The 21,965-nt window shown below is 36.0% G+C and overlaps 1 protein-coding gene across 17 annotated transcripts in view; it reads left to right on the top strand.

Moving 5' to 3' along the window:
- The window catches only part of ROBO2 (roundabout guidance receptor 2), a 655,712-nt gene that overhangs the window by 567,387 nt on the left and 66,360 nt on the right, over positions 1-21,965 (top strand). For all 17 annotated transcript variants that reach the window (XM_084875913.1, XM_084875907.1, XM_084875905.1 and 14 more), the window contains 4 exons: positions 1,197-1,428; positions 4,245-4,369; positions 9,077-9,248; positions 21,104-21,286. In XM_084875913.1, the coding sequence (XP_084732039.1) occupies positions 1,197-1,428; positions 4,245-4,369; positions 9,077-9,248; positions 21,104-21,286 (712 nt within the window). The remainder of the gene's footprint in view (positions 1-1,196; positions 1,429-4,244; positions 4,370-9,076; positions 9,249-21,103; positions 21,287-21,965) is intronic.

Below are 21,965 nucleotides of genomic sequence, written 5' to 3'. Positions count from 1 at the left end.
AATATTGTTTCATAAATGTATAAAGAGAACAGGTTTCATTTTTAGCTTACATTTTTATGTATTTGGTTTTATGTAATTATTATAAGTGAACTAATTTTTAAAATTTCTATTTGATATCAGTTTTGAGATTTAAAATCTCAGATTTTCAAGAACAGCTGTTTATCCTCTTCCTTAAATGAATGAAAGGATCAAGAAAGTTGTTAAATTGTGCCAGTAGTGGGACTATTGGTAAATTAATAAAAGTCTTTAATATCTGTTGAGGGTTATAAACTGTTTAATCCATTTAAATCGTGATCTAGCTCCACAACTTTTGGACTTTCACATGCTTCCCCATCAACAGGAATTGGACACATGTGGTCCTGCTCTTCCACTGGATAGATTCCACTGTCCTTATAGGTCTCAGCACTCCTTCAGGGAAACTTTATCTTCTCTTCCTGATCCAGCCAAATTCTTCTCCACTCCAGGCTTTCTTAGCCCCTTGTACATCTCAATGATAGCATTTGTTTATGTCTATTTGTTATTACTATGACGACATTGTTTGGGTGATCATTAGACAATTCCCATCTTCCACTTGGGCTCTAAGCACTATGAAGGCAAGGACTGACTTATTTTCTTTTAATTTTATCCCTACATTTTAATATTTTTTTCTTTATTAATTAAGGTATTACATATGTGTCTTTATCCCTCCATTCCCCCTACCCCCCACTCATGCCCTTACACCCGGTGTCTCTGTCCATTGGTTAGGCTTATAGGCATGCATACAAGTCCCTACATTTAAGCAAAATTCCTGGTGCTTATTAGTAGGAACTCAAAAATTGTTTTTGATTGAGCGAAGGTCTTAGTGAATGGACAAGAGATGAGAATGGAAATCACTAACAAACACCACACTGTATTTGCAACCACAAAAGCAGGAATTCTTGAATATAGTAAAAGAACAAACAGATAAGAACGATGAAGTATTTTAAACAGGATAGAGAGTTGTTCCACTCTTCATTTTTTAAATAATAACTTAGGAACAATGTGAAGTCAGATGTAGAAGAGGGTATAAGATGCTGGGATATAAGTTAGAAATCTGTGGCATCCTCTGATGATATTTGATGAAGACAGAAACAGGGACAAGAGAAATGAGGATCAAGCCACTGTGATGTCTAAAATATCTCCCTTTGGTTTCAAAAGCTTTTTGCTTTGTTTTTCAGGTGGACCGGCAGCCTCAGTTTATTCAAGGTTACCGTGTGATGTATCGCCAGACCTCAGGCCTGCAGGCCACACCAACATGGCAGAATTTAGATGCTAAAGTTGCAAATGAGCGAAATGCTGTCCTAGTCAATCTCAAAAAGGGGGTGACTTACGAAATTAAAGTACGACCTTACTTTAATGAGTTCCAAGGAATGGATAGTGAATCCAAAACAGTTCGTACTACCGAAGAAGGTCAGTATTCAGATTCCTAACATGAACCTATCTTAGACCATAATGAAACCAATTTCTGTTGAAGTTCTAGTTTATCATCTTTCTTAGAAGAATTGCAAGAGAGAGACTCTAAAAGTGAATCCAGGAAGTGCTATTTTTCTCTTTTTGTTCTGAGAATCCCATAAAATTTGACAACTCAAAAGAAGAAGAAGGAGAAGAAGGAGAAGAAGGAGGAGAAGAAGGAGAAGGAGAAGAAGGAGAAGGAGAAGGAGAAGGAGAAGGAGAAGGAGGAGGAGGAGGAGGAGGAGGAGGAGGAGGAGGAGGAGGAGGAGGAGGAGAAGAAGAAGAAGAAGAAGAAGAAGAAGAAGAAGAAGAAGAAGAAGAAGAAGAAGAAGAAGAAGAAGACATTCAAATAATTTATAAACATTTGTCCCAATCTTCTTTGTCAGTACATTGGAACTTGATTGCAATTTTTCCCCCCATGGATTAGGCTCAGTTGGCTTCATCAAAACAGGCTACTAGAAACTCAAGAGCACAGGCTGTTCATTGTCATGCCTCTTTTGTTGGTTCAGTAAAGAATGACATTTTCTTCTTGAAGTTTTCTTCCCCATGGCCTCTGCTGATCTGACTCATAATTTCTAATTCAGAAGTCTGCATGTTTACAATAGTTTTCTCCTTGGAGTTTTTTTCTGTCTTCCCTGAACTTTTCTTCCTGTACTTTAAAGTCAATTTGTGAGAGACATGAAATAAATGTAGGCTCAACCAGTCAATTTACTATCGTGTTTCCCCGAAAATAAGACATCCTCCTAAAATAAGACCCAGCGCATGGAAAGATAAGACTTCCCCTGAAAATAAGATCTAGCGCATCTTTGGGAGCAAAAATTAATATAAGACACTGTCTTATTTTCAGGGAAACAGGGAAGTGTCTTCTTTACTTAACTACAGGCCTATAATAAATTCTATCATAAAAGTAAAAAAATGTCAGATGCCAAGTAAAATAAATTTTCTCCTTTTTTTGTTTTTGTACTAATTTTATGTATAGGCTCCATTAAAAAAAAAAAAAAGCTCCCCCTTTTTTTCTAAACATACTTTATATAAATTAATATACTAAATTTGAGAAAATGCATATCGGTTGTTCATGCTAATGTGTAAATGCTCATTTGACTAAAGAGCTTTTCAAGTATGCATGTCTTATAATAAGCACCACATGAAAATGTTATCTTAACATTGGTTTACAGTGTGATACATTGACTGGCAGAAGTCTAGGTTTTTAAGGCATCACTAATATATGTTTAGGATATGTAAAGAAAAAAATACTAAAAATTAATATTAGAGTCATCACCATTACATTTTATTTTAGGTTGAATAGGTGTAGTACTACCAAGTGGGATAATTCACTACAGAATCCTACATTGAAGTACTGGTATACTTCCAAAATCAATTCCACTCACTTAGACTTTTCCCCTGGATTAGACATTTGTCACCTATTGCAATATGTTCATCTCTGATTTCTGAGACCTTGTGAAAGTAACAAATGGAGCTCAGCTGGCCTGTGCCTGGGAATGATGAGTGGTGATTTAGGTTCTTTCATATCCATAGAGAGAAGCTGGGCACAGGAATAATTTACCTGTAAAGAAGCATGCGTGGTGTTCTCTCCAAACCAGCAGAAAGGCCAATGAAAAACTAGCTCTCATAAGTTATTTTTCAATACTACCTACTTAATAACTACAAAACTGGTAGACAGTGGTGGGATGTATGTCATAGTGCCACATTTTGGAGCAATATTGTCACATAGAAGAAGAATAAAGGGTGGTATTGTGGTATGTGTATGCCCTGCATCTGAATGCAAATATGACCAAAATTTACCAAACATGGGAGACTTTATAGACAGGCTTTAAAATGTATTTTACAATTCAATTGCATATATTTTCAAAGGGCTAAATCATGTAGACTTATGCAAGCATATGTCCTTTTATATAATAATTCTTTGAATTTTGTTTTAACTGTAAGGATTTTGATATTGATTTTTCTCCTTTGGTTTAAACTCAGAGGTTCACTGAGAATTCATGCTTTCCATCAGAATTAGAATTTGTTAGCTCTCAGATACACTGTATGGGAGGCACTGTAGTATAAAATCGGGAAATTCTTCTCACTCACCTTTTTTCAGTGGGATTACAGGAGAAACCATAAAGGAAGCAAATGTGTAAGAAGTTAAAATGTGTCCATGAGACATTTGACCCAACATGAACTGTTTTCATTTCTATCTTCAGAGTTCCTTGCCCACCAGTATAAAATAAGTCTGAAATCTTAAATTATGAGTCAATTTAGAGCAGTAAATTATTTTCCCCAATATGAAAACACAAGAATTTTTCATTTGTTGGTGAAATTTATAGCTGTATCTCTGTTTTTATTAATAAAACTAAAATAAATAGATTGTCAATAATGCCATCACTTAGAGGTAATGATTAATCAAATGTTAGATCAAATTCTATAATTAGACATACCTGTGTTCAAATTCTACCTTGTTTTTACCTGGTTATTGTGATAATTAAAACTGACACTTAGCTCTGTGCTAGGTATATAAAAATTATTCATCATAATGTTAGGTGTTAAATTTATTGTTTAGTATATAGTACTACAGCTATTGTATTTACTCTAAATCCATCTGTTATATTTAAAAGATTTTTATAAAAACTGTCACTCTTGAATATCATATGCAGTTAGAATACTGGAAACCAGAATCTTCTGCTTCTTGTCCTCATATTTGTATTCTGCAAACACCATTAATGCACACCAAGACTTACAGTTTGTGTTTATTCTAATTGCTTCTTCTACAGCCCCAAGCGCTCCCCCACAGTCTGTCACTGTGCTGACAGTCGGAAGCCACAACATCACAAGTATTAGTGTTTCCTGGGACCCTCCTCCTCCAGATCATCAGAATGGAATCATCCAAGAGTACAAGGTAGGGCCTGTGTGAAGAAGGAAGGTTCACAGAGCAGGCTCCCAGGGAAGTCTCCAGATCGCAAGAATGAGGCACATCTCCAGTGTCCCTCTTTTTGAATTTGAGTATAAAATAATATTTACATATTTGTGTGACAGTTAAAAAAAACACACACACACAAAAGGATAAGCCGAAGGTCACAGATAATACAAACTCAGTTGCACAAGTAAACCATAATTGTGGAGAGGGTTTTTTTTTTCTTTTTTTTCTTTTTTTTTTTTCTGTGTGTGTGTGTGTGTGTGTGTGTGTGTGTGTGTGTGTGTGTATGTGTGTGTTTCTGATTAGATTGCTGTGCAACACATAGCAGCATTTTTAACTTGTGTTCTCAGAAAAAGATGCTTCCAGGGTTTAGAGTCATGAGGTGTGAATGGGAGGGTTGGTAACTCCCATTCTGATTTTATCTGCTTTTATCTGCTTTTATCAATGTACTGAAATTTTCCAAAATATTTCATTCAAAAATGGAAGCCATTAAATACATTTTGAAAAAACTGGGTTACCAAAAAATGGCTGATTATCTAAATTTTCAGTTGAACTTGTTACTATTTAGAAACAGTATAGGGGGGAGAATCAAGATGGCACCATAGGTAAACACCTATACTTGCTGCCTCTCACAACCACACCAAAACTACAACTAAATGAGAAAGCAACTATCATCTGGAACCACAGGAAAACTGGCTGAGGGGAATTCTACAACTAGAAGGGAAGAGAAAAGCACATTGAGACTGGTAGGAAGTGCAGCAGTGTGGAGGTACTTGAGGAATGTGCAAAACAGGCTCACAACTGGGTGCACTGTTGTTGTTTTCAATTGGGAGGAAGATACAAGCTCCCAATCACTCTGAACTCCAGTTCTGGGCTAGATGCTGGGGACCCAGATTCATACTGGGAGAAACTGGAGTCTGACACCAAGCTGGAATTCAAGGGCAGCTTTCTCTGACAGGTGCCCTTAGCGATCATAATTCCTGTGTGGTGGTGTGGGACACAGAGACTCAGAGACATGGAAACACAGAGATGTGGAGACTTGGAGATGTGGAAATGGCTGACTAGCAGCCATTGCTGTTTGCTCTGCTCTGGTGATTCTCTGACACCTTGCCTCACCAATTTACAACCCCAGCCAAGCTATGCACAGTGGATTTTGCATATGAATGGGCTGGCCTTTCGCAGTCGAACCTACCAAACTGCAGGGGTCAGAGAGCTCAAAAGCATCCAAAAGAAGGGCTAAGGCTCTTGGTTGCAGTAGCCTGCCTTGCTTCACATCATCAGGGCACTTCCAAACCCCAAACAAAGAAGAAGAATCTGCAGATTTCTCTGTAGCCCCTGCTGGGTGGTCTTAGGTAGTGGCTGACCTTGCATCTCCTTGGAGATCCAAGAGCCAGTGTACCCAGTGTCAGCGTGAGACAATGTCAGATTACAAATCTTCACATCTATAAGAGACACACTCAAGAGGCAGACTCAGTGAGCACCAAAGCCCCACTGAAGCAAGTCTTGCCCCATAAGGTTGTCTCCAGCACATAAGTTCTCCCATCATACATACAACTGATCCTCACAGCCAATTGGCTTGGAGATCAATTCCTCCCAGTGATACCAACAACAATCAAGGCTTAACTACAACAAGACTGTGCACACAGCTCACAAATGGATGCACCGAGAGTGTTCACCTCAGGTGATGGTGAAGGCTGACCTACTGGGTACTATAGGACACTTAGCACAGAAGGCCACTCTATCAACACAGGAAAAAAGCCAAAATGAGGAGACAAAGAAACATGTCACAAATGAAAGAAATGGAGGAAAGAAAGTTACTGATATAGAGTTCTAAGCCATAATTATAAGGTTACTCAAGAATCTTCTAGAAACCTCTGAGGAACTTAGTGAGACCTTCAAGGATATTAGTGAGAATGCCAAAAAAAAAAAAAAAAAAAAAAAAAGGAAAAGGACCAGTCAGAAATTAAGCATAGACTGACTGAAATAAAGAAAAAATATACAAAAATTCAACAGTAGACTAGAGAATTTCAAGAATCAAGTCAACAATTTGAAATACAAGGTAGCAAAAAATACCCAACTGGAAGAGCAAAAAGAAAAAAGAATCCAAATATATGAAGATAGGAGCCTCTGGCACAACTTCAAGCATACCAACTTCTGAATTATGGGGTGCCAGAAGAAGAGAAAAAGCAAGATTTTGAAAACCTGTTTGAAGAAATAATCACAGAAAACTTTCCCTACCTGGTGAAACAAATGGACTTACAAGTCCAGAAAGAGCACAGAACCCCAAAGAAGAGGAATCTAAAGAGGGCCACACCAAGACACACCATAATTAAAATGCCAAGAACAAAAGGTAAAGAGAGAATCTTAAAAACAGCAAGAGAAAAACAGTTAGTTACCTATAAGGGAGTACCCATATGACTGATAGCTGATTTCTCAGTTGGGGGTGATCAGCTGATTTCTCTGAAATTATGAGTGGCAAGAAATATTCAAAATGATGACTAGCAAGAACTTACAACTAAGATTAGTCTACTCAGCAAAGCTATCATTATTAATTGAAGGCCAGATAAAGAGCTTCACCAACAAGAAAAAGCTAAAGGAGTTCATCACCACCAAACCAGTATTATATGAAATGCTGAAGGGTATTCTTTAAGAAGAGGAAGAATAATAAAAGGGAAAAGATAAAAATTATGAACAACAAAGTGACATCAAGTACATATCTAACAAAAGGTGAATCTAAAAATCAAGTGAATAAAAATAATCTGATGAACAGAGTAAGCTGGTGAATATAATAGAATCAGGGGCATAGAAATGGAGTGGACTGACAATTCTCAGGGTGCAGGGGTGTAGGGGGTGCAGGAAGAGATTGGACAAAAGTCTTACACCTATGGATGAGGACAGTGGCGGACGATAATAGCATGGGGTGGGGTGTGAACCAGGTTGAGGGGAGCTACAGGGGAAAAAAGAGGAACATCTGTAATAATCTGAACAATAAAGATTTATTTACAAAAAGAAACAGTATATATCTATTGTTTCTTCATCATCATTTGATTTTTATAAACACAAGATATATAACTGCAAAATAAGATTCTGATTAGATGATGTAATTAGACCACATTAAACCTCATTAAAACTTGCAAAAATTTAAAACTATAATTTTTTACTAGTAAATATTTTCATAATTCTGAGAACAATAACTAGACAGTTCTATTAGATGGAAAACAACACACCCTACTTGGCCCCAGAAATTAATGTATGGTATGTGAAATTAAGCTGAATTATTTCACACAAAACATTACAGATTGAATTATGTTATTTCTAAGAAAAATGATAAACTTAAAATATAATTTTTAAAATGTATGGTTAGCTTACTGAAACAAGTGGGGAAAATGTGCATAAGCACTTAAAATTATTCCCATCAGATTATAGAAACATGGGTATGAGAAATATGAGGGCGTGACTTAAAACAGAAAAATTATATAGATTTTAAAGATTTTTCAGTTTTAAGACACATTGTTTTAAGAGCAACAATAATCTGCTATGGTGTGTGTGTGTTTGTGAGTTTTAATAAGGTTATCATTTTACTATTGCTTAACCTGAGACTAAATATCCTAAACTTCCATCTACTTAAAAATTAATTTTTTTACATGACAAATTTTGTCACAAATTATAAGCTTTCTCAATTATATGAGATTGCCATATTTTGGTAACAATATATATTTAGGTCAGGACTAAATATTCCTCCAAAGTAACACAGGTATCATAGTGTAAATCAAAGAAATATACAATTCACAAATATTGTTTTAAAGAATTAGCTTCAGGAAGTTTACCTATGCCAGAAATAAACCCTTTATGTTCTTTATGTATCTAGATTGTAAAATACTATAAAATAAGAATACAAATATATAGAGAGAGCACATTTCTTTTTATAACACTTTTCACAGTAACAGATTTCCATATCCCAGAAGAATGTATGCCTTAAAATTTTATTATTACTAGAAGTAAAAATCCAACTTTCATCACATTAGTATTTAAAAACTTCCCAACACTTTGTTCTCATGCATATGTACTTGCGTGTGGATATATTGATCAATATTAAGATTAATTACTATCAATGTAAGTATTCACTTTAATTTTATCTCAGTCAATACCTATAACTTAAGTCAATTAATCTTGTTAGCTACTTCTATGTAAGTTAATATTTTCTTAAATGAAATATAAATTACTTAGATGTACACCTATGTACTTTGAATATTACAAGTTACAATCATATTTTAATAGATTATATGTATAATAAATCTTGAAAAGTAAATTAAGAAGAGGAATTTATGTTTTAATCCTTATGCAAATGCTGTTTTCAACCAGGGACCACTGTTTACAGGCGTTAAGTGACTTACTGTGTTATGAGCATTCAGTGTTGATTATTAGATATAAAGGAATATGGCATAGTTTCAGCTTTCCTTATTGTTCTTTCCTTAATTCACACACACACACACACACACACACACGCACACACACACACTGCAGAAATTATGCTTTAAAAATGTCAATAACAAATACTTCTATAAGCCTAGGAAGTAGTTGATCACTACTATTGATAAATATATTGTATTTGATCTATTATATTGATCTAATTATGAGAAAGGATAATCCTACTTTTTTTGTTTTGTTATTCACTTTACATTTCTATAGATCTGGTGTCTGGGAAATGAAACACGATTTCATATCAACAAAAGTGTGGATGCAGCCATTCGGTCTGTAATAATTGGTGGATTATTCCCAGGTATTCAATATCGGGTAGAGGTTGCAGCAAGTACCAGTGCAGGGGTTGGAGTAAAAAGTGAACCACAACCAATAATAATCGGTGAGTACCAAACTATGTTGTCTGTGCATAATAAGTTAGCTGGTGGCATATAGATAATTTTTGAATCTCCATCATGACAGTGGATATGCAGTAATGAATGAATGGGTAAACACATCATACAGGTAAACAGGTTAGCTGACTAGAGTTGCTTACAAAAATGATTAGCAATTGCTCATGCTGTTAAGACTCCCATAAACTTCTTAAAATTATAATTACTGAGTTTAACTACTGAAAGGTTATTTGAAAATTATGTTTAATCAATAGTTTTACTAGTAATGTTGATACCAATCTATATATATATATACATAAACCCTAAGCAACTGGTCGACTATTCAACCGGTCACTATCACATGCACTGACCACCAGGGGGTCGTGCATTCCCTACAGCAGAAGTGCCACTCATCTGACCAATTGAAGGGTACCAGACGCTGGGCTCACAGCTGGCTGGCGAGTGCAGCTGCGGTGATGTGAGTCCCTCCCGCCTCTGCAACAGCACTTCTGAGCAGCAGCAGGCACAGCAGGACTGGAATGAGTGAGAATAGCATGGTGCCCACCCTGGGCTCATGTTCCTCTCAAGCTATCTGCAGCTTAATGCACTGCAATGTATGCCGAGGGGTCCCAAATTGCAAGAGGTCACAGGCCAGGGACCCCACAGGTACACAAATCCATGCAGTGGACCTCTAGTGAAATATAATAGGAAATGAGGGAATTATGCAAGGAAGTGTATTATACTTCAAATCTATGTGCTTTTTCTTAGCCAAAAACAACAACAACAACAAAGGTCAAAATTTAATCAGAAACAGGCCCAAAGAAACTTTATAATCTATATATACTATCCTGAAGAAGAAATCCCTATTAAGTCTACTATCATTATTATAGAAAATTGTTCCCAATCACTATGGATTATGTTTGCCTGTTCTTAAAATACATATAAATGGAATGGTACAGAACATAATATTTTGCATCTGGCTTCTTTCACTAAACATAATGTCTTTTTGTTTGTTTGTTTGTTTGTTTTTGTTTGTGTGTATATATATATAGAGAGAGAGAGCAATTAATAATTCTGAGCAGTATTAATTTATGAGAATATATCATATGTTATTTGTTTATCCTTCAGAGAATGAATATTCTTGTATAAGTCACATTGAGAACATATATTTGAAAGAAATAACTAGAAGTTGAATATGTAGGTAAAAGGATTGATATACTTTGATTTTCATAAAGACTTTACATGTTTTTTTTCCAAATTGTATACTTTAATAGGATCTCTAGCAAATAATATTATTTCCAACTAGAAGCCTGGTGCTCAAAATTTGTGCATGCGGGGGTGAGGGGGGTTGTCTCTCATCCCAGCTTGCACTCTCTTTAATCTGGGACCCCTTGGGTGATATCCAACTCTCACAGGGATCAGGCCTAAACCAGCAGTCAGACATCCCTCTCACAACCTAAGAATGCTGGCTCCTAACTGCTCGCCTGCTTGGTTGCCAGCCTGATTGACACTTATCTACTCCCCTGCTGGCCTGATCGCCCCCAACTGTCCTCCCCTGCCAACTTGATAGCCCACAACTGCCCTCCCCTGCCAGCCTGGTTGCCCCCAACTGCCATCCCCTGCCAGCCTGATCTCACCCCCAACTGCCCTCCATGTTGGCTTGCTCTCCCCACCAACTGCCCTCCCATGCTGGCCTGCTCCCCTCCCCAACTGTCCTCCTCTGCAGGCCTGGCTGCCCCCAACTGACCTCCCCTACTGGCCTGATGACCCAAAACTGCTTTCCTTAGCCTGCCATCTGTGGTGGCCATCTTGTGAAGACATTGCATGAGGGCATCATATAAGGTTTTTATTATATAGGATATTTCCATATTGATGTTACCGACATTTGATGTTGCCAGTTTGTAATTTTAGTCATTCTTGTGAGCGTAAAAATACTCACTACAATTTTATTTGCTGAGTAAAGATGATGAGCAAGTTTACATGAACATATTAGACATTCACTTTTTTGGTAAAATATCTTAAATCTTTAACTTTTTAAAAGTATGTTGTTTGCCTCCTGCTACTGATTAGAAGAAATTCTATAACCACTCTGTATACAAATTCCTTGTTCTCTATTCATTTTCTTAATAATCTTTTTATGAGCAATTTTTAAATTTAGTGCATTACAGTTTATCAAACTATTTTTTTTTTATATTTACTGCTTCCTAGGAAATTGTGCCCTGCCTAGATAGTGAAGATATTTTCTTCTACGAGCTTTATAATTTTAACTTTTATGCTTAAGAATGTAATTTGTCTTCAAATAATTCATGTGGTCTGAGGGTTGAGGCTTACTTATTTCCAAGTGTATATTAAATTGCATTGGCATCATTTATTAACTTTCCTTTTCCCAGTTAACCGTATTGGATCTATTACTGGATTCCCTGTGATGTTCCTTGTTATTATATGTCTGTCCATCTGCCAAACCACTGTTTTGATTACTGTAGCTTATAGAAAGTTATGAGATCAGATAATGTGAATACTCCCTTATTTTCTTCTGCAAAATTGTTTTGGCAGAATTGTTTCAAAGCAGCTTGTTAATTTCTACAAAATATTGTTGGAATGTTTCTTGAAAACACAGTGAATCTATGCATCAAATTGAAGAGATTAATTTTTTTATTGTTGAGAAATTAAGCATTTTAATAGTGAGTCATTCTCTCCAGAAATATGATGTATCTCTCCATTATTTACCTTTAATTTCTCTCAATAATATTTTGTCATTTTCAAAGTATGGTTGTGTTAAACTTTTATTCTGCATATTTGATTTTTATACTAAGAGGGTTCATAAAATTTTATCAACTATTCTATATTATACACTGAGTAGCCAGATCATTAAGATCTCTGAATGCATAATAATCTGGCCTCTCAGTGTATATTTCCTATCTAATAAAAGATTAATATACAAATTGATGGTCACTCCAATACTCAAGATGGCTGTCCCCATGTGGTCAAAGATGGCTGCCACAAGATTGCTGGCAGGGGAGGGCAGTTGTGGGAAATCAGGTCTGCAGGGTACAGCGGTTAGTGGGGACCAAGACTGCAGGAGAGGGCAGTTTGGGGCAACCAGACCTTTAGCGAAGGGTAGTTTGGGGCAACCAGGCCTTCATGGGAGGACAGTTGGGGGGAACCAGGCCTGCAGGGGAGAGCAGTTGGGGGGAGCAGTTGGGGGCAGCAGGCCAGCAGGGGAGGGCAGTTAGGGGCAAACAGGCTGGCAGGGGAGCAGTTATGCATTGGTCAGCCTGGAAGAGGAGTGGTTAGAGGGTGATCAGGCTGGCAGGCAGAAGCAGTTAGGGACGATCAGGCAGTCAGGAGAATGATTGGGAGCCAGCAATCCTGGATTGTGAGAGGGATGTCCGATTGGAGAGGGTGAAGGCTGGGCTGGGATAGGGCCTAAACAGGCAGTTGGACATCCATCAAGGGGTCCCAGGTAGGAGAGGGTAAAGGCTAGGCTGAGGGACACATACCCCCATGCATGAATTTATATACTAGAGGCCTGGTGTATGGAATTTGTGCATGTGTGAGGTCTGGCCAGCCTAGCCAGGCAGAGGGGACATGGGTGGTTGGTCCATGGACATGGACATGGCCTGCCTGCTGTTGGAGGGGACAATTTTCATATTAGCCTTTTATTACATAGGATATACACTGAGTGGACAGATTATTATGCATCCAGAGATCATAATAATCTGGCCACTTAGTGTATATGAATTTAATTTCATATGTTGTTCTGTTATCACCTTATTAACTTCACTTATTTATTTTAATAGTTATGAACTACTTCTTATGTATATATTTGAAAAATCATCTGTTTTCTTTCTCCTTACTTGTGTTATTATGGTCAATTCTATTGACTGGTTTCAAAGATAAACTTTGCTTTTCTGGATTAATCCCAATTTGTCAGGATATATTATGCTTTTTACAGATATTTCATTTGCTTAATTTGATTTGCTAATATTTTATAAAGAATTTTGTATCTGTCATGAGGGATAATGATTGGTAGTTTTCTTTTCTTCTTTTTAAGGATTTGGAATCTTATTTCGTTCTTAAATACTTCCTAGAATTCAGCAATTCAATCTGCCCTGGGCTTTTCTATATTTTTATAAATTTAAACTTATTTTGAAATTTTATTTTTTCTGAATTGGTTGTGGTAAATTAATTGGTTGTTCACCAATAAATCTATCTTACCCATCTAAGTTTTGAAAATGATTAACATATGTTTATTTTCAACTAGAGGTCTAGTGCATGAATCCATGGCGTCCCTCTTCCTGGACTGTGGATATTGGCCAAAACCAGCAGTCCAATATCCCCCAAGGGTTGTAGTAGTGCACTAAGTGACAGGTGGCCTGGGAGGAGCCAAAGCCATGGCAGTGAACCTCTCCACTCCTACTCATCCTGGCCCCATTGAGCCTGCCACCACCACCACTGAGTAGGCTTGCTTCACTTTGGGGCTTACCAGCTGTGAGTCTGGCGTCTGGTGACTGTCAGTCAGCTGAGCAGTGCTCTCGCTGTGGGAGCACTCTGACCACCAGGGGGCAGATCCTGTGTTGAGCATCTGCCCCCAGTGGTCAGTATGCATCATAGTGACAGGTCAATCAGTTGACTGGTTGTTTAGGCTTTTATATATATATATACTAGAGGCCCAGTGCACAAAACTCATGCACAGGGAGAGTCCCTAGTGGCTGCCAGCTGCCAGCTGGGGCCTCCCTTCCCCCACTGCCTGCTGCTGCTGCCTCTGCTGGCCAGGGCCAGGGCAGGGCTTGGGTGGTTAGCCGCCTGGCCCCACCCCCTGGTTGAACTCCTGGTTGAGGGGACAATTTGCATATTAGGCTTTTACTATATATGACAGATATATCCTTACTTATAATTGTTTATTGTAATGTTTGCAAGATGTGTAATAATGCCTCATCTTTTATTCTTATACCAGAGCCCAGTGCACAAAATTCATGCACTGATAGGGTCCCTAGCAGCTGCCAGTTGCCTGCAGGGGCCTCCCTCCTTTCTCTGGTTGCCTGCCACTGATGGTGCCATTGCCACCACTCAGGGCCTCCCTCCCTTCCCCTGGCCTGCCCTGCCCCCTGGTCGAACTCCCAGATGAACTCCCAGTTGAGGGGACAATTTGCATATTATGCCATTATTATATAGGATACTGGATATTTATATTTTCTCTCATCTTCTTTCTTATTGTCCCCATCCTTCCCTTCTCTCTCCTATTTTAACAATCCTAGACAACGTTTTTTCAATTTTGTTACTCAAAATATAAATTTTTGACTTTTTTGTTTTATTTATTTGTTTTCTAATTAATAAATTTCTGCTATTTTTTTCCTTCTACTTACTTTTATGTTGCTTCTTAAGATAGAAATTAATACCAATTAATACCAATTATTTGAACATTATTTCTAATACGAATATTGAAAGTGATAAAATTTCCCAAAAAAGTGATCAATTTCTCTATAAGCACTTCTTCAGCTGAAACTTTTAATTTGATATTTTACATTACTTAATAATTTTTAACATAACTTTTGATATTAGTATAGAGTTGAAAAAATGTTTTCCATTTCCTCTAAGGATTTTTGGTTGTTTTTTTTTTTTACAGAAGTTATTTCGAAGCTTATTGTTGAATTTTCTAATGTTTTGGAATTTTTCAGGTAGCTTTTAATTACTAATTTCTAATTAAGTTCCACCAATACCAGAGCATATACATTGTAAGAATATGGCTTTTTAAATATGAAGATTTATTTTAATGGCCCAGCATTTGTTCTTAGGGACCGTTTCTTATGCACTTGAAAAGTATGTGGATTTTTCCCTTTTAGAGTAGGTTGTTAAATAAATGTCAGGTCAAATTAGTTGGTAGTGTTTTTTCAGGTCCTTAATGTTTTTCTGTCTATTCTTTTAATTAATAAAAAAAGAGTCTTGCAGTTTATTATAATTGTAAGCTTGTTTATTCCTCCTTTCTGTTTATAAGGTATTATTTCATGTATTTTGTTATTCTGTTTTAAGTGAATGAATTTTAGGATTGTTATATTTTATTAATGAACTTACCCTTTATCATTATGAAATGTCTTACTTATTTACTAGTAAGATTTTTGTCTGAAATTTACTTTATGTGATATTAGGATAGCAACATCATATTTTAAGTGTTTACTTGGTTTGTGTTTTTTCAATCCCTTTTATTTTAACTTCTGTTTCTCTGTATTTAAGGTATAATTATATTTTCAAAATATATATATACATTGTTAGCTGTTTCTCTTTTTTACCCAATATGGTAATCATTGCCTCTGAATGGCTTTAACGCAATTCATTTGATACTTTGGGGCTTAATATTACAATCTCATTAATTTTCTAAGTTTATTCCTATTTACCTAATTTACTATTTTTTTGGATAAATTAAAAACCTTTCTATACTATATTTTATGTCTAGTATAACTCTTTTAAAATATATATATATATATATATATATATATATATATATATATATATATATATTTGATTGATTTCAGAGAGGAAGAGAGAAAGAGATAGGAACATCAGTAATGAGAGAGAATCATTGATAGAATCATTGGTCAGCTGCCTCTTGCACACCTCCTACTGGGGATCGAGCCCACACCCCAAGCATGTACTGACTCATAGGTTGATGCTCAACCATTGAGCCACATAGGCTGGGCTAGTATACTTCTTTTTTAATGGTTACTCTAAGATTTGTCCCACCAGGTGGGGGGTGCGGCCTCAGGTCCCCTTGCCCAGTGCTAGGGGCGGGGACAAGGCCTGAAGTCCCCTGTCAAGCCCTGCCAGGTGGGGGTGTGTGTGTGTGTGTGTGTGTGCAGCCTGAGGTCCTCTGGCCTGGTGCCAGGGCAGGGGGTGCAGCTTGAGGTCCCCTGTCAAGATCCACTATGCAGGGGGCGCAGCCTCAGGTCCCTGATGATTTTTCGTTAAGGCTCGTTATGGGAATTCAGCCTTCATTGTGGGCACAGCCATCTTGTGTTACTGTATCCTCACCTCTGCACAGCCATCTTATGTTATGGAATCCCTGCCTCCACTGTGGGCAAAGCCATTTTTATGGTGTGATGGTCAATTTGCATATTCACTCTTTATTAGATAGGATTAAGTTCATGAACATATTATAGTAGCTACTTTGAAGTCCTTACCCCCTAGTTTCAACATTTGTATCACCTAATAGTATATGTCTACTAATTTATTTTTCTCTTGACCTTAGGTTTCCTTTTTCTAGTATTGTGTCAATATTTTGCTTGTTTTTCTATACCCGCTAATTTTTTACTGTACACTGGACTTTGCAGGTGACATACTACAAAATTTTGTTATCTTCTAACAGTGGTGATTTTGTTCTAGACACAGTTACATTATTGCCCCGCCCCCCCTGCTGGCCTGGTCATCCCAACTGCCCCCCCTGCTGGCCTGGTCACCCCCAACTGCCCTCCCCCTGCCAGCCTGGTCACCCCATGCAGCCTGCTGTTCAGCCATTTGGTTGTCCCTCACTAAACCTCCTGCCAGCCTGGTCATAGGCAGCCATTTGTGAGGGTATGAGGGTCAATTTGCATATTACCTCTTTTTTATATAGGATGATCTTTAGTTATAAATATTTTCAAGCATGAAAGGTTTTGTTATTGTTTTATAGTTACTCTCTGTTTGCTCCCCAATATTTTAGGGATTTATAACATTGGGAGGCAAGTAAATAATTGCAAGAATATCATTTTACCATGTTCATGTCATGACAGTTAACAAATGAACAATTGTATAGGAATTGAAAACAATAAAGTGAATTACGATTATTTTAAATCAAAGGGAAAGCTTTGCTTAACTCATATTATTTTAAGAAGACTAAGTCTTTAAATACAAAATGAGTACCTTTTAATTTATAGTTTTGTGTATCATGCAATGGTCTTAGAATCTTTCTATGAAATAAAAACAATCTCCGATCTAAATGATAGTTTTATCTCTCATTCAATAGGTAGAATATGCAATATTCAAATTGTAATCACATAAAATGGAATATTTTCCCACTTGAAATGAATATCCATGCACATGTATATATTCACACACACACAGCAAGCAAAATTCAACCCAGAAAAGGCTCTTTGTCTCCAAAAGACTTATTTCTTTTTAATAATTACTGTTGTACTAAAAAAGCCCTTAATTGTTTCTTTAATTACCGTTGCATAGCTACCTTAACATCTTGTCAGATAATCTTATCTGCACAACTGTTATTCCTTGGTTGAAAAGTGACTCAGTGATGGCTAACTTCCTGTTCTGTTTCAATTTATGCTTCCCCTATTGTCCATGCAGCACTGGAAACAGCACTTGAAGTTACTCAAGCCCTAACTCATTTTCTCTTGGCTTTAATTAAGTCATGTATTGACATTTGATGTAATTTATAGCTGATAAATTTAGATTTGTCTTATGCCAGACCATGTACTGTTTCATCTATTCCTTCTCAGTTTAGTATTCATTCCAGAAAGTTCCATTAAGAGGCCATTAATTAAAATGTTGTGTAAACATAATAAACAGCCTTACACAGGCTTAAAAGTAAAATTGGTCTTTTGTTATGTAGCTTTCACTGGTAAGATGACTTTTACATCCATGTGTCCATAGTTCCATAACTATGGTGCACTCACAAACACACAAATGCTACCAAATGCATTTATATACATAAGCATCCAATACTATGCCTTATAAAAAATTGACATTGACTTAAAATTTTTAGTAATTGTTGCCGAAACCGGTTTGGCTCAATGGATAGAGCGTCGGCTTGGGGACTGAAAGGACCTGGGTTCGATTCCGGTCAAGGGCATGTACCTTGGTTGCGGGCATATCCCCAGTAGGGGGTGTGCAAGAGGCAGCTGATCGATGACTCTCTCTCTCATCGATGTTTCTAACTCTGTATCTCTCTCCCTTCCTCTCTGTACAAAATCAATAAAATATATTTTTTTTAAATTTTTAGTAATTGTGCTTTATAATGTAGCTAGTATTTCTTTAATCATTTGTTCATTTCACACTTACCTTACACAGTTGGTAATAATATATGAAACAGCTGTAAACTTTCACAATAATAGGTACTCTTGAATCTGATGTGTCTAGTTAATTTTTAGTGAAACAAATTAGTTTTGTTCTTCATTATTCTCCAATAGAAGAAAGACATAATATTTCATATTTTTTGTCTGCAAGAACAATGGAGCATTACAGGTCACACACAACAATCTTGTCTATGCTTTAATTAGTGCAACTGACAGCAAAGGAAGAGTAAACACCTGTGGTAACAAATATTGCACTATATTAAATATGACATTTTATTAACCTTTTATACAAATGAAGAAATGTTCTTTTCTCTCTGTTCTGTGAGGTATTATTTTCTCTTTAGTAGCTAAAAATATCACGAGATATATCTATATCTCATATTAAAAATATGAACTCATTTTAAATACATTTTGACTATGTTTATATATAAAACAATTAAGGGCAGATAGATTGGGAAAATGAATCAGGTTTACTAACTACATAAGTGAATCTGTATTTTGTCTTAAAAATTAAACTCAAAAGACATTTTAGAAATAAAATATAAGTACATATAAAAAGGGCTAGCTGCAATAACAAAGAAGCCTGCATTCTGATTGGCTTAACAAAAGACAAGTTTCTTTCTTATTTATAACCCAGTCTAAAATGGGGTAGCAGATTTTTATACAGTTATTCAGTAAATTTTAGTCTTTCCAGTCAATGGCTCCACCATCTCTTAGGGAGGCAGTGTCCCCTAAGAATTGTCACAACATATGGGTCAAGTCTGAAGGTAGCATGCATCACTTGTGCCCATGTACCGTTGGCCAATACTCATTCACTTTGTTACACTCAACTATAAGGCAGTCTGGGTGATGTGGGTTGATTTTCTTACTTGAAACGAAAGAGAAACTGCAGTAAATGAGTTTGCAGGACTCTTATGTCTAGACAATTTATAACTTACGTCCTTGAAGTTACCTGAGTGGCTCTTAAAATAAACCTTAACTTTAAGTAGGCCATAATTTTGAGTCACAAACTACTGTGTTTCTATTAACCTTTTTACGTACATCTAAACATCCCTCACAAATAGAAGGCACTATTGTCAATGAACAAAAACTGGTTCTCAAAAAGTTTAAGTGCCCTGCATAAGCTCACTGCTTACTTAGCTAGTAAGTAGCAAAGATGGTATTCAAATGCAGAGCCTCAAAGTCCATGATCTTTCTAATATATTTCAGTGCCATGATAACTAATAAAAATTGCACATTCCTTTGATGAGATATGCTAAAATTTGCCATTTATATTTGGATTATAATTTACTTATAAATAGTACTTGATTAGTCACTAATAAGGTATAGTATTGACACTGGAATCAGTTTAGGCTATCACAAACAAAGCTATTATGGATATTCATGTATTAGTCTTTATATGAACATCTGATTCCAAGTTGTAGTATTTACACACCACAAGTGGAATACCTCTTAGTAACAAAAAAGAATAATCTATACACAGCAACATAGATGAATCTCAAAACAATTGTGCTGAGTGAAAGCCAGATAATACAGAGTACATACTGTATAATTCCATATATATAAAAATGTAAGAAATAAAGATAATCTACAGTGACAGATCAGTTGTTGCCTGGGAATTAGCATGGAGAGGTTGAAGGGTTGAAGGGAGGGATAATAAATGGGCAGGAGGAAACTTTGGAGACTAAAGGATATATATACCCATTATCTTGTAGTAGTAATGGTTTCACACCAGTATGCATATGTCAAAACAATTAAATTACTTCTTTATATATGTCAGCTTATTATATGTTTATCATGCACCAATAAAGCTATTAAAATAAAATCTTAAAAAAGAAAAATCACTTAATTCTCCGTGTTTAAACTTCTTAATCTGTTAAGTACCTACATATTTGTTCTTCAATGATATTATGATTATGCCTATTTAAAAATGTGGATTAAGACTTTTAAAATTATCTCTGAGAGGTCTAGTTTATCAAAAACATGACTACTTCTAGAATAATCTTAGTCCAAGTTTAAGTGTATGCTTTAATTATGCAGACCTTAGAATTAAGTTTCAAGTTGTCCTTTGAGTTCAATTTTTAAGTGGATTTTCAAGTTAGTTTCATATGTTTTATGGTAATATATACAAGTTTTATATTTTCATAACTTTTTAATTATAAATACTAATCTTTATGAAAGGATGTTTACATAATTGCCATTGTTTTATGCATTGCATTGATTTTATACATTCCTGAAAATATAAGTAGTTGACCAAAATAAGTTTTTTGGTATGATATTAAAGACAATATTAAGTTCCATATTTTTGAATCATGAACATTTGAATTTGGACCATCCTATAAAGAAAAGAGAATTTAAAGACCCTGTGCTGAATGTGGCAGCTGCATTTTTTATTGTATGAGACTACATTTAAAGACTCTTTACATAACTGAAGAAAAGTTGCCATTATTTCAACCCCTAGTAATTATTTTAGTACTCATCTATAAGGTGGTAAATCGAGAAGCAGTTCTGAATTTATTCATAATAGTAAACCAACCATAAGAGAGCAATGTGGGTTTTGTTTTGTTTAAATTAATTGTTTTTTTTTACTGATTAGCAATGTTTTTAGTCACATTTCAAGCTCATGATTTGATTATTCTTCTGTAACATAAAATATTCTTATCAATAATTGTGACAGGTTTAGGGCACAACCAATATTACTTGCTTTCAAATGAATTTTCTATTTTGTGTGTAGTTTTAGAGCATCATATGTATTGCTGTGTTTGTTTTTATATTAATATTTACTAAAACTATTGTTTCTTCTATAGGTGGACGAAATGAAGTTGTCATTACTGAAAACAATAACAGTATAACTGAGCAAATCACTGATGTTGTGAAGCAACCAGCCTTTATAGCTGGCATTGGTGGTGCCTGCTGGGTGATTCTGATGGGTTTTAGCATCTGGTTGTATTGGCGAAGAAAGAAGAGAAAGGGACTCAGTAACTATGCTGGTAAGAGACTATTTCCAGTTAAGAAAACCTCTTATCTTTATGAAGGTGCTGAAATAAAAAAAAGAAAGAATGTAATGGGATAGAATTCTAGAAGAGTGAATGAATGAATCTTTTTGGCTTGTTTTAAACATCTTTTCTGTAAAACGCAATTATAAATGACATGCTTTAATGCATTGCTGTTCAGTATATCACATTATGACCATAAGGCAATCTTTTTGCTTGAATTTTCAATGAAGCATAACGAGAGTGCATACTGATAAATGCTTAACCGTTTTTCTCAACTAGTTCATCAAAACACAGAAATATACAGACTTTGCATGCTACAAAGCCATTCCTTGAGATTGTCTTTAGGCAAGAGGATTACTAAAATGCTCAGGAAAAAAAGTCTTGACAGAATTAATAAGACTGGTGATACATGAATTAAGGATTCACTAGTCACTTAAACAGATGTTTGGTTCAAGGTGACCAATCAGCATTTTAGAAGGAAGAGAAAGGAGAAGTAAAAGAAGCAGAAGAAGAAAAAGAGGTACAATGTGTTCTACCTGCCTGGAAAGATGTTTTGTTTTAGAATCCAAAATAGACTTTCAAAATAGTGGGTTTTAAAATATTTCCAAAATGAGAGAAAGAGAAAGGAAGGAGGGAGGGAGGCAAGAAGGGAGAGAGAGAGAGATAGGATGAT

This window comes from Pipistrellus hanaki (genome assembly GCF_964339955.1).
Source record: "Pipistrellus hanaki genome assembly, chromosome: 2".
Taxonomy (NCBI): domain Eukaryota; kingdom Metazoa; phylum Chordata; class Mammalia; order Chiroptera; family Vespertilionidae; genus Pipistrellus; species Pipistrellus hanaki.
The sequence above is the reverse complement of the archived record's forward strand: the minus strand, read 5'-3'. Positions and strand labels throughout refer to the sequence as shown.